The sequence below is a fragment of the Echinops telfairi genome, unplaced genomic scaffold (genome assembly GCF_000313985.2).
Source record: "Echinops telfairi isolate 266 unplaced genomic scaffold, ASM31398v2 ScPeMD7_23;HRSCAF=83, whole genome shotgun sequence".
Classification (NCBI taxonomy): Eukaryota; Metazoa; Chordata; class Mammalia; order Afrosoricida; family Tenrecidae; genus Echinops; species Echinops telfairi.
Genome location: NW_022103920.1, coordinates 46130896 through 46144811, shown reverse-complemented (window position 1 = coordinate 46144811; position 13916 = coordinate 46130896). Strand labels below are relative to the sequence as shown.

Below are 13916 nucleotides of genomic sequence, written 5' to 3'. Positions count from 1 at the left end.
GACACTCAGAGGTTTACTATAATACCAGAAATGCTGTGGTTGAATGTCTCAATTTAAGGCACTCACATGTCAAGTTTTAGAAACTTCAGTATTGTGACCTAAACAGTGAAGATGTGGTAAATGTGAATGATACCTATATCCCTCAAAATCAGTCTCTCCTCAGATTATGTATGAGATACATGACAAGTGCTACTTACATCTTAATGCAAATGGTCTGTCAAATAAATCAGTTATACTGAGTTGAATCCCCAAGGGACACTGCCCCCCACCCCCATATGCTGCATTCCATAGGATTTTCACAAGGGTAGCCTTTGGAAGCTGACTGCTGGGACTTTCCTCCCACATACATCTGGGTGGGATTTGAATCAACAACCTTTTGTTGATAGTAACCACACATTGAACCAGCTGTTGCCACCCAGGGACTCCAATCTGGCTTCAATAGTCTCAAACATATTCTAAAAACATTTTATGATTGAGACTACCATAAATCTAAGAAGTAGCTAAAAGTTAACTTTTTTTAATTAAATACTTCTATTTAATTAGAAGTAATTAAATAACTCTTATAGCTCTTATCACAATCCATACATTCATCCATTGTGTCAAGCACATTTGTACATGCGTTGCTATCATCATTTTCAAAGCATTCTCCTTCTACTTGAGCCCTTGATATCAGCTCCTCATTTTGTTCCCTCCCTCCCTCCTTCATGAGCCCCAATAAATGATAAATTATTATTTTCATATCTTACATCGTCTGCTGTCTCCCTTCACCCACTTCCCTTGGGGGAAGGATATACCTTGATCCTTTTTATCGATTTCCCTCCCCCCCCCCCTACCTACCCCTTCCCCTCCTGGTATCTCTATTCTTTTTATTGGTCGAGGGGTTTATCTATCCTGGATTCCCTGTGTTGCGGGCTCTTATCTGTAGCAGTGTACCTGTTCTGGTCTAGTCAGATTTGTAAGACAGAATTGAGGTCATGAAAGGGGGGCGGCGGGGAAGGCATTAAAGAAGGAAAGTTGTATGTTTCATTGGTGCTATACTGCACCCTGATTGGCTCATCTCTTACTTGTGAACCTCTGTAAGGGGATGTCCAATTGTCTACAGATGGGCTTTGGGTCTCCTCTCCACGTCTCACCACCACCCCTCATTCACATTGGTATGATTTTGTTCTGGGTTTTAGATGCCTGATACCTGATCCCATCAACACCTCATGATCACACATGTGCTTCTGCCATGTGGGTTTTGTTGATACTCAGTTGGATGGCTGCTTGTTTATCTTTAAGCCTTTAAGACCCCAGACGCTATATCTTTTGATAGCCAGGCACCATCAGATTTTTTCACCACATTTGCTTATGTACACATTTTGTCTTCTTTGGCGATCGCATTGGGAAGGTGAGCATCACAGAATGCCAGATTATTAGGACAAAGTGTTCTGTGTTGAGGGAGTACTTGATTCAAGGCCCAGTGTCCATCTGCTACCTTAATACTTAACATATAAGTACATTGATCTATTCCCCTCTCATTATATATAAATATAGTTACATATGTACTTGCCTGTATTTAGACATATATAACTATCCTTTGCCTCTTAGTTCTTTCCTCTATTTCCTTTTACTTTCCTCTTGGCTACTATCATGTTCAGCCTTCATCCAGGTTTCAGTAATTCCTTGCTTTTACACTGCCTTTGATTAATCCTCACTAGGCATCGTACACCCTTCTCTCCATGGATTTTAGTTCACTTGTGCCTCTGTCCCTGGGCTGGTTGACATTCCCCTACCCACCTCCCTTCTCCCGTGTCCTTTCGGAACTATCAGTCCAGTTGTTTTCTTTTCTGAATCGTTATCCTGCCTATTTTATCTAGATAGACATGCAAAGACAGTAAGAAGCACAAAAACTAGGCAAAGCCTACCAAAGCAACAAAGGTAGACAAAACCACCAACAACAAGAAAATAAAATAACAACAACACAATGAAAGCCAATGACAAAAAAGGAAAAGCCTATAAATAATTCCAGGTCTGTTTTCTGACCTTTAAAAGTGTTTTCCAGTCGAGACTGATGGGGTGCCACACTCTGTCCCAAAGTCTATTTTTGGTATTCCCCGGGGACTTCATTGCTCTGCTCCCCTTGCTGCTCTATTACATGCCCTTAATGATTTCGCCCCAGTGTGATGGTGTCAGATCAGGTAAAATTCCCATACTATGTCTCTAGTGTTGTCCCCTGTTAGTACTATGGTTCATTGAGGGACATTGTGTCTTACGGTGGGGTCGGCACTATGGTCCTCTCTGTGCATTGCCTGCTGAGCAGGAATATTGTCCTCGGACTGGGTGGGCCAGGTGGTGTTCCATTCTCTCCTTCCCTTTTCATTTCTCTTGTGTGCTCTGATCAAACCTGCCCTTCTCCCCATGCTTTATCTTCAGTGCTGTCCTCTGAAGTGCATCCTTCTGGGGGTGAGGAGGGGGGTGGGCTCATAGCCGGGACTGGGGCTAGCCCTGTAGAAAAGTTAACTTTTAAGATATTATTACGCCAAATCATTTTCTAGAATGCTGTAAACCATTTATAAAATATCAAAGTTACGGTTGTCACACCCATAACTCCTCGTTGACCTCTGAATCTGGACCCATTCCAGAAATTTCTCAAGGTCTTTTTAAAGTTATGGCTAGAACAAAATAATAAGTTATGTGTCGGATACAGACTTCTTCAAATGCTTGAATTTTTTAAGGTATTTATTATTTTACTTTTTTTGCTCTGAATTTTAAATAACATTTGTTCAACGATGGACAAAAACACCCACCTAGTACCTAAATACAACTAAAACATGTAGAGACATATACAGTTATAAACAATAAATCCTGCTGAGTCAGTCTCAAAAGATGCCCACTATTATGAGTTTCTTAAAAGTGCTACAGTTTTAAGAGCCATACTTCTTAGATTGGCAATTTTTTTTCGATTTGCTGTTTACTGGAATTTCAGTTGTGACAGCTAGAACTACAGTGGGGTGCCTTTCTTGGCTGGAAACGTTCTGAAAGTTACTTCTAACATACTAAGCACCACCAAGTGCGCAGTGTGAACTATCCCAGACCTCATTACTTATTCTTTGACCTGAAAGTTTTGGGATCCCTTTTGGAAAAAAGCAATAAAATGTAACCTGACCTATAAAAGGCAGCCATCCAAAACAAAGTCAAGATGATCCACTACAAAGGTATACTGACACAATGGGATGAGGGCAAACTCAGAACCCGTTTTTTTGTTTTGTGTTTTAACTGAAATTTACAACAAAGCAGGCCAAAATTGCCATTATGTTTTCTCTACTGATGAACTGTGCTTCAGGAAAGTGTTTTTGCTATTGTTGTTCCACTCTAATTAGTTCCGGCTTCTCCCAATATTGTTCCTTTCCCAGATATCTAGACAGTACAGGGATAGGAGTGAAATTCTGTGGAAGTATGTTTCTTAAATGGAGATCCATGTTTCATCAGAAGCGATGTCATAACCCACGGAATGGGAGCACAACCAGAACAAGAAAGCCCTCAGCAACACCCTGCGAGGCTAGAAGGGCACCACGGGGTTGCTTGATGTGATCTTTCTAGAAGTCAACCTTTAGGTCTTTCTGCTGCAGAACCAATGGCTGAGGTGAACCACCAACCTTTCAGCTGGTAGTCGACTGCTAAACCACAGAGCCTAGATTGCACCCACAAGAACATGAGGAAATCAAAAGCTAGACAACACTCAAAGCACATTTAACTAATGACAAAAGTATTTCTTTCAAAAGCAAAGGGAATTCTGTTGTTATGTACAGAACAGGAACAATGCCACTATACAGAAACATCAAGGTCAGTGACTTCAAGTCTAGTGACTATAAGCGTTAATATTTATAATCATCCTTTATTTTTGACCAAGGAATCTCCCCATAACCATTACCAGATGAACACAGTCCTAAAAAGATAGTAAGGGGTGGCACCTTCCACCTGACCATCACAAGACGAAAGTCATTTGTGAAAATTCTTGTAAAATACGCTGAAGATTCAGCATCACTGATTATAGCTTTTGATCTCTCTTTAGAAACTATTATGCATAATTCTGTATAAGATATTAGAAATAAATTTTCTCTTAACACCTGAATAAAAGGCTTCATATTAACACAAAAAGAGATATGACCTTGTAATGATAAACAATAAGTTATAAACATTTTACACAATGTGTGCATATATATCATATAAGGCATAATAAGTGCTTGGCACTGTTTTAAACACATCAAAAGATTTTTAATTACATTTGAACACTGGTAAGATTATGGGAGAGTTTTTGAATGTTGCAAAGGCAGGCTGTCTTGAATTAGTCCCTACATTAGAACTTTGTTCTGAGCCATCAGTAAAGGGAGTTTCAGAGAGGTTTTAAGATTTGGGGGAACTAATCATAAACTGCCCTGAAAATGGCATATTTATTTGAATCAACTCAAACAATGTTTTATAATTTATAGTAACAGCTTTATTTTATTTTCAGGAAAGATAAAAGAAAAATTTGAAAGGCTTTTGCATTTATTCTGAAAATAGGCAATAAAATGGAGAGAAAATTACTTTTATATCATTTGAAAAGTTTTCCAATTACTTAAAATTTACTCTGTACGGTATACTTAAATAGCACAGATATTTACCTGGTTTAGTCCCAGGAAGGAGACTGTTAACAGAAATCCAAATCGCACACGAAAGCTGTGGTTGGATCAGAAACCAGTAATTAAGATCAACTTATACTTATCAAAGCCTTTGCTATACACACACGCTTGCTAAGAAGAGCTAACAAAAGTACTTATTGTCTATAACTATAAATGGATCAACTTTGTAGGGAGGTAGAGGAGAGCTACATCCTGTGAGTCTCTAAGGCACTGTGGTTCTCAACCTTCCTCATGCCACGACCCTTTAATACAGTTTCTTGTTGTGGTGACCCTCAGCCATAAAATTATTTTTATTGCTACTTCACAACTGTAATTTCCGCTACTGTTATGGATCAGGCGACCCCTGTGAAAGGGTTGTTCGACCCCCAAAGGATCGCACACCAACGGTTCAGAACCACTGCTCTAAGGTGACCATAATAAAAAGCTTATATTCATGAAGAACATATACACTGTGCACATATATATGAAGGACATAGATGAATTAGCTTACTTTGCTCCCAACAGCTCTTTAAGGTAGATGCCTTTATTATCCTTCACTTAATGAAAAATCAAGCTTAAGGAACTTCGGCAGTTTGTATAAAGTCTCAATGGAGACATTTTAATGCCAAAGTTCTGGGTCAACCACCTTTCCTTATCATGAAGTTCTCCCTATAGAGCTAAACAAATTTTAGGGGGAGAAATGTAAGTAAACGAAGAATATAAGGAACATGAAATACATAAACAGCAAAGTGTCTTTTAAATCAGAAGTCTCCATACAACACAGATGTCACTGTGGTGCAGTGGTTAATCCCTTGGCTGCTAATCGAAAGGTTTGTGGTTCAAACCCACCAGCAACTTTGTGGGAAAAAGAAGTGGCAATCTGCTTCTGTAAAGATTAAGTCTTGGAAATTCTACAGGGAAGTTCTTCTCTCTCCTATAAAATCACTATGCATTGGAATAAACTTGACAGCAATGAGTTTCTTTCAGCTCAGAGCTTACAGCCAACCTGAATCAACTGTAAACTTATAAATATATCAAGAAGGTTGACAGATTTATAACCACAGCAATTTCTGGAAACAAGCCATGGCCTCACCCCATGAGAAACATTAAAGTCCCTCATGTTACAGTTCACTTCTTGTATTTATTCTAATTTATCCCAGGCTGTCATGAGGAAATTATAGATTGATAGCTATAGATATATAAATATATATGTGAAAAAACACCTATAAATATGTGTGTGTACGTGTGTAATTTCCCTAAGAACATTAAAAAACCTCTGCAGGATTGTGACAGTCTGAGTCATGACTTGACACCAAAGACAAATGCCCCCAGTGATGCCTCTCACCTCCAAGGCAGACAAGACCTAACACACAGGCTGGTGCTGAGTAGCCGTGCAAACTGCTGGGTCTGAAAAACCAGCACTGCCCGCATTTACATTCACCTCAATGATTCATGAGACTGTGGGAATGTGAGGGGGGTCAAAAGTTTATGGGAAAATGGAACATACAGATCATGGGGATTTCCCACTCACTTTTTTTAAGGCCCCTCATATTCTAAATGCCTCATCGTATTGCTTTTTCAGTTTTATCAGAGCGACTGTGTAATATATGAAGTAGCAAGGCAACTACTGTTAAAATAGTTTCCACAGTATAAAAACAAACCAAAAAATCATATTACAAGGAACTACTTAATCAATGACAAGGGTCATAATATTTTTCTGATCATGAAACAAGAATTTTAACACCTCTCCTCCCAAAAAATGAAGTCTACTGTTTACAACTGTACTAAGTTTTTTTTACTCTAGGCTATAAGGTACAGGTAATAATATAAATGTGAATATAGTGTGTAAAAATAACTAAAATTTAACAACCAAAGGCAAAAGGTTATCTTTTAAAAACTATTAGTTCGTAGATGGATTATCCAAAATTAACGATTAATAATTGATGCATTCATTTAAAAAAGACTACCATGTATGACCGCATGAGATGGTGTCAGACAGGATTTGTGATCTCATGGAACGGACCTTACAGAAGCAGTGGGCAATAAAAGAGCAAACGGACACAATGATTCCAGCACGGTACAGTAGAATGAAGAGGAAGAAATACTAGTCAGAGTAGAGAGTCATGAAAAACTTTACTAAAGAGGTTGCCAAACAAAAAGAAAAAGAAAAGAAAACTCCTTCATGCAATGACTTAAGTAAAATAACATGGTTTCACCCAGAAAAAACAGAAACCAATGCTCATTACATAAATTGCAAGGAACAGGAAAACACAAATCTAAAACCAGAATGCATAATGATTGCATTGTGCATTATGTATAAAGTAGTACAAAGATACCAAGATATTCCTAAAGTAATAGCTTTCTGGAAGTGGGGTGCTGCTGTAACAAACATCCCCAAATGTGGAAATGGCTTTTTGAATTGGCCATGGGCAGAAGTTGGAAGAACTGTACGGTACATACGAAAAAGCTTAGGATGCTTTGAGAGACTATTAGTAGAAAAAAATGAATGCTAACATCTCTAACAGTTAAAGCTCAGGACTGAGGATCATGGAAGAGAAAACAAATATCATCCTAGAAAACACCCACATGGTCATGAACAGACTGTTGGTAGAAATACATACTTTGAAGGTGTGCCTGTAGAATCAGATGAAGGGTTTAAATAACACCTCCTAAATTCCATCTATATAGCCTACCAATAAACTTGAGAAGACTAAAGATTAGAATGTGATACTTCCCTTTACCCCTTCCCCCACCCCAAAACTGTTTTACAATTACACCTAAACTGTACTTGACATAGAAGGTCCTTCTTCAACAAATAACTATCAATGTTTTCTCAAATTTATCTAACTTACCGAATAAATACAATGGCTGTGAGCAGTTATTATAAATAGGAAAATAATCTTAAACCAATTAGGTTGCTTTTAGAGAGCATTTGGTCATCACATTTTATTCTATTTTTTATAAACTTTGTGTTGATTTTATGCCTAATAATATAGGAAAAGGGTAAAGTATAAGGTTTATGATCAAGTATGCAATCCTATATAAAATAAAATGTCAATATAATTAAAAATCAGAGAGCAAATGGAAAAATAGGAGGGCTGTTGGGGCTCATCTTTGTAAGTCCTTTATGAGCAATACTTGCAAAGATTTTACCCCCAAAGTGCTCACAATGTAGCAGAGACTCAGGCAGGAGAAAGGGCAAAAAGGACACAACAAGCCAGAATGCAAATTTACTTGAATACTTGTAGGAAAGTGTGTGTTCTAGAGAAGAGACGGAAGGGAGCTAGTTTTTATTCTGTAGGCAATGGGGAAATCAAGAAAGGCTTACGAGCAGAGATTCACCTGTTTCGAAAAGATACGTATGGTAGAAAAAAAGGGCTAGAACAGGAAAAATGAAAAGCTGAAAAGCATCCTAGAATTAGCTACCCAAGACAGAGGAGAGCTTGAACTATACAAATAAAAATGAAATATGGGAGATACAGAAAGCTCAGCACTTTCAAAACATGCTTCTCTCCCACCTCTGGCTTCTATAAAAGTAAGTGTTAGTGGGCAGGGTGGGCAGGCCAACGAGAAAGAAACACAGCACCCAAACGGAAATACCAGGGACATTTATTACAGTAGATGGACTTTCTGACATCTCAGATCTGAGCCAATTCTAGGAAAAAACTAAAGCAAAAGTCTTGTAATGCCAAAATTTCCCAACTAGGGAAGTCATCGGGCATAGGTGGGGTAGAACTGCTGCTATGGGTTTCTGAGATTACAATTCTTTATGGGAGTAGAAAGCCCCATCTTTCTCCCGCAGAGCAGCTGCCCAACTCCTAGCCATGACACCTCCAAGTATTAGGGCACATTCAAAAGCAGCAACAAATACTAACGATGCAGCATCCCAAAGAGCTGTGCTTGGTGGTAAAACTGGAAAAATTGCCACCAAGCAGAAAAGATCAAATCCTCAACCACATTTCATCTACCCTACACATGGGCATTCATTTGCTTGTGGAGTAAACAGGTTAGAGAGAAGGTTTAGGTGTAATTCTTTAAACAGTTTTTTGAGGGCAGAGGTTAAGGTGAATATCACATTCTAAGCTTTAATCCTGACTTCTTTCAATATACAAAAGAGGCTGAGTCTTGTTGAGTTTAGTAATGATAGGATATACTTATGGAATTTAGATGTTATTTAAACCTGGAAATGAAGTAAAACGAAGGAGAACAGCACTCAGAGAGCTCTGGAATGAAAGGATTTTTGAACAATTTGAAGACATTTTACTTCTTATAATCTAACCCTTCATGTCTTAGAAAATTACAACAAAATATTTTTAAAGGAGCCTTATGTACACCACAGTCTTAAAAAAGAACAAAACCAAAACAGTATGCGCCTAATACTTCTAGCTTTCGAAAGACGATAAGTGATGGCACCCGACGATGAAACACTGAAAGATGGTTTCCCCTGTGAGACATCATGGAGGGGCAGGGCAACTCTCACTATTAAAATGCATTCTTCCATTTAGGAAGGTTGATGGGTGTCAGGTCATTGAGTCAGTTTAGCCTCCTAGAGCCGCTAAAGTACAGCAAAACAAAGCACTGCCCAGTCCTGCCCCATCCTCACACCACCATGAAGCACTGCCCCGTCCTGCCCCATCCTCACACACCACCATGAAGCACTGCCCCGTCCTGCCCCATCCTCACAGTCACTATGTTTGAGACCATTTTTGCAGCCACTGTTATCACTTCATCTCATTTAAAGGTCTCCCTTTTTGTTGGTCCTTTACCTCACCAAGCACGATGTCCATCTTCAGGAACTGGTCCCATTTAGAATACTGAAAAGTTTAAGTCATTTATACCTAATTCAGTCATTTGACCTAATTTCTTTTAGCCAATGATCAGACTATGTTCTCCCTTCTCTAAGGGCTAATCACAGCTCCTGTTAAGAATAGTAAAATGTATCACTGACTAAATAAAGTAAAAGTTAGATACTTATTTTTACCATTTTCTTAAATAGTTAAGTCGTATACTTGAGTTTCTCAGCCCAGATGACAAAAATGGCCATACTCTCCTTAAGAGAAAAACAAAACATAATGAACGGTGTAATATGTTGATCTATATATGTGTATATTATATAATTTGATGAGATGCAAGACAATGAGGAAGCAGTATAGTAGTAAATGAAAGTGTTTACTGGCTAGGCAGGCTACCTAGAAACCATTTTACATTTCTAGTTCGTTCAGTTGCTATGCTGTACATGGAATAACTTCACTGAGCTCGCTGAACATATGATTTTAAATATCAAAAAAAAGAATCAAATGGTCACTTGTTACTGCTAAAATTCTGATTGGGAAAGAAAAGTTTTCAAACATTCCAAGAATTCAGATTTGTGAAACAAGTGAACCCACACTGTTCTGTGAGCGCTCTGGCAGGAGGCAGGAAGAGGGTGAGAGAGGAGGAAGAGCCCTGGGCTCGCGAGAGAAAGATGCAACAGGATCTCTGTGAAGTCAAGAGAAAGAAACAGACAAGAGCTAGCAAAGACATCGATAAAGGAATCAATTTACCTAAAGTATTTTTTTCAGTTTGAAACCTCTCTTAGTGTTACTGGTCTAGAAAAACGAAAACATTTCTATAATTTCCCCTGGCAAACATGGCTTTCCTACACAGGTCTCATGATTCGCACTACAGAATGCTTTAGCGATGAAACTCTTGATTCTACATCATACACCCAACTTTGTGTTAAACTAGACCAATGCTTCTCCAGCGGGGCTGATTTTGCCCCCAGGAAACTCGTGGCACTGTCTGGAGAGATCTGTAATTCTCCTAACTTGAAGGAGTCCGGGTGGCCCACAGGAAAGCAGTTAGCTGCTAACCAAATAGGTCAGTGGTCCAATCTGTTAGCTGCTCTGCAGCAGAAAGATGAGGCGGTCTACTTTGGTACCAAGATTAGAGCTGTGGGAAGTGCACCAGGCAATTCTTTGTTCATTAAGGGTCACTCTGAGCCAGAAGCGATGCCACAGCAATGGGTTGGGTTTGGGTGGGTCCACCTTGGCAAAGGAGACTAAACAAAAACTAACCCCATTACCATCGTCTGACTCATATCTAAGGGTTGACAGGCTTTGTACTCCAAGTTTGGGTGGTGTACTGGATTACGAGTTGGGCTAACGGCAAGATCATAAGCTTGAAGCCCTCAAAGGCTCGTGGGAAAAAGATGAGCCCTTCTGCTCCTGTAAAGAGTGTTCAACTTTGGAGACCCAAGGGGCTGCTCTGTTCTGTCCTTTGAGTCACTATGAGTCCGAATTGACTCCACAGCAGGGAATTTTATTTTGTTTTGTGGCTTTGTAAATCTTTAAGGGAGCAGACAGACTCATCCTTTTCCCACTGAGCATCTGGCAGGTTTGAACAGGTGACCTTGTAGTTAGCAGTCTGACACTTACCCAACATCGGTTCGTAGATACCAAAGATACTACTAAATAGGGTATACACTTGAGAACAGCCCCACCACACAGCTTTATCTGACCCAAAGCTTCAATAGCGCTAAGGCTGAGACACAATAATCTGTTCTGAATATAAGTAAAAAATAAACATGGACCTTAATCCATCCCTTCATAGATATATTTCATAAAGCATTACAGCATTTCCCTTCACCAGAGGAACCTTTTTGCAATGTCAGAAGCATGATGTCAGGCTCTCTCAAACTAAGTTACACTGAAATATATGAAAATAAAATGTAGCACATATGGGCTAAACTAGAGAAATGAACGTTTAAATTCTGTTTTATTTCTACTCTTAAGCACGTTCAATTATCTGTCTTTGCCAAGCTGTATCTTGTTGATGTTTAGTGCATTACAAATATACCAACCTGGTCAAAAATATAGTATTTCTTATTAATATGAAACCTTAGGTAAACACTATTACCTGAGGAAGTTTTATTGGGGGTGGGGGGCAGGGGCAGGGGCAGGGGAGAATAAAGGGGAAGTCAACCCAGGTCTTTAAAATGCAGTTATTTCACAGTTTACTTTCAGAATGACTCAGATCATTATTATTTTCAGCCACTCCAAGTTTGCTGCTTCTAAGCTTACTACTGAAGGGGGGAAGCCACCATTTTTCTCTGCAGTCATTAAACCAATGACACAGAAGCTTACTGAAAGCAGGTCTGTGGTCATATACAAAATCACAATGCATTCCTTGCACACACATTGGAAGCGGAAATGAAGATTCAACCCAAATAACTAAACAACGAGGGTGGTGGTGGTGGTAATGAAATAAAAGAAAACCCTGTCTCACGGGACGAAACACTTCACGCTGTGAATATTTTCTCAATACAGCCCCTAGTCAAAAAGCGGATTCATTCTATTTTCTCTCCCTGCCACAATGGAAAAAGACCTCCACGTAGCGTTTCCCGTGAGAACAAATAAAAGGCTGGTTGGTCCCTGGCAAGCCCTCATCCATCCGAGGGAATCCAGTGGTTGGCGTGAGCCCTCTGCACCTTTCACACGGCTTTTCACTACTGAGTTCTCAGTCTCCTCGTGGAGCGAATGTAACCCAACTTCGTGACTCCCATGCCTCCACGGTAATAAAGATCAATCACCGAGCTCAGCCGATTTCCTTGGGGAAGCTCAATACACTCAGTGGTCCCTTCACACTGAATCGCCATCTGAGGCTGACAGCATAGAGACATTTCACCCCACAGCGGCAGGTGCACAAAAGGTGCACGGATTTCAGGAGAACCACCACCCCGTGGATGAAAGGTGGGGGGTGGGGGCTTTATTTCCTTATGGTCTTAAGCAGGCTGAGCGAACTTCCAAGAAAAGGTTTCCGCGCGATCCGCTGCCTTAGAATCGCTGCTGGGTCCCGGGCAGGACCCGCAGGCAGATTTCCCTGCGCGGGGAGGCGAATCCCCACCCTCGGCCGTGGCGGGAGGCGGCCCCGGCGCGGGGGGCGTGCGGACCCGCCTGGGCGCTGCGCGGCTGCAGAGAAGGCAGGCTCTCCCTCCCACACCGTTCTCCTGCGACACCAGGGGACACGAGGACCCGCCGGGCACCGCACCGGACCTTCCTCTCCGACAAGGTCCTCCGGCGACACTGGGGGAGAGGAGGAGCCCGACGCCTGGGCTCTCTTGTGCAACCGTCTCCGGCGCGCCCCGACGCGCCCGGGCCGCCGGAGCAGGTCCCCCTGGGGTTCGAGGACGCCCAGGTCCCAGCCGCGGCCACTGGGGCGCCCCGCACCCCGCGGGCGGTCCCACCGCCCGGTGCCCAGCCCGGACCCCCTTACCCAGCAGCAGCAGCTTGACCTCGCGCGCCGCCTTCTCGCCGTCCTCGCGGAGGTTGCGGTCGATCATCTTACTCCTCTCCACCGCCGCCTTGTCCTCGGCGCTCAGCGTACAGCCCATGGTGCCAGGAGCGAGAGGTGGCCGCCGCTCCCTCGCGTCCGGGGCGCTGCCTCCCAGCCCAGGGAGACCGGTTCTTCGCGGAGGCGGCCGTTCCCAGGTCTCCCGACGTGGCCACACCACCCGCACCCGCTTCGTCCCCCGAGTCGACGGAAAAGGAGTGTGTGCCAAGGGGCCGGCTCTCCTTCAGGCCCGCCGCAGCTCCGGGCGCCCCTCCGCGCCCACGATCCCGGGTTGGGAGCCTCAGAAGCAGCCGCTGCACCCTCCCGCCGCCGGCCCCGCCGCAGCCACCCGAACGAAGCCCGGCAGAGCTCCGCGTCCGCGCGCCGCCGCCGCGGCCCCGCCCCTCCCGCCCCTCCCACCGGCCGGGACACGCCCCGGCGCGCTCCCGCGCACGTGCCCCGGACAGCGCCCCTCGGAGCGGCGCGCGCCCCGGGTCCGAGCGGCTCCCGGAAGCGCTCTCCGATGGTGGCAATGCCACTCCTGGGGGCTGGGGAGTGGGAGCCGCCGGGCTCCGCCGCCGGGCGGTAATTCCTTCCCGTCTACTCCCACGGAGGCATCTGCGCGGACCTGCCCCTCGGTGAGACGGTGGGAAAGATGCCAAAGTTGGAAACCAAAAAAAGAAAGCCAGCCCTGAGCCTTTGAGCATGCCCAGCTCAGACAGCCATGGAAGGGCTCTCAAAATGTGCAACCTCCATTGGGGGCGGCGTTCTGGGCTTGGGGAAACTGAGGGGGATGGGGAAGGGATAGAGGCCAGACAGAGGACCTGGAAAAGAAACCGGGGTCAATCACTTTCTTCTTTCCTTCAGTTTTCCTTCCTGATACCCTTGTCCTCTTCTTCCACCCATTCCCACTTGCCTTTTTCACCATCAGAAACCTGCTGAAGGTTTTTCCCACAGCCTGAG

General features: G+C 42.9%; 1 protein-coding gene across 1 annotated transcript in view; it reads right to left on the bottom strand.

Moving 5' to 3' along the window:
• Window positions 1-13225, bottom strand: part of GNAI1 (G protein subunit alpha i1) — an 83413-nt gene extending 70188 nt beyond the window's left edge. Inside the window, exon 1 of the mRNA XM_004702621.3 lies at window positions 12897-13225. Coding sequence (XP_004702678.1) covers window positions 12897-13014 — 118 coding nt within the window. The 5' untranslated portion in view covers window positions 13015-13225. The remainder of the gene's footprint in view (window positions 1-12896) is intronic.
• Between the last annotated feature and the right edge of the window lie 691 nt (window positions 13226-13916).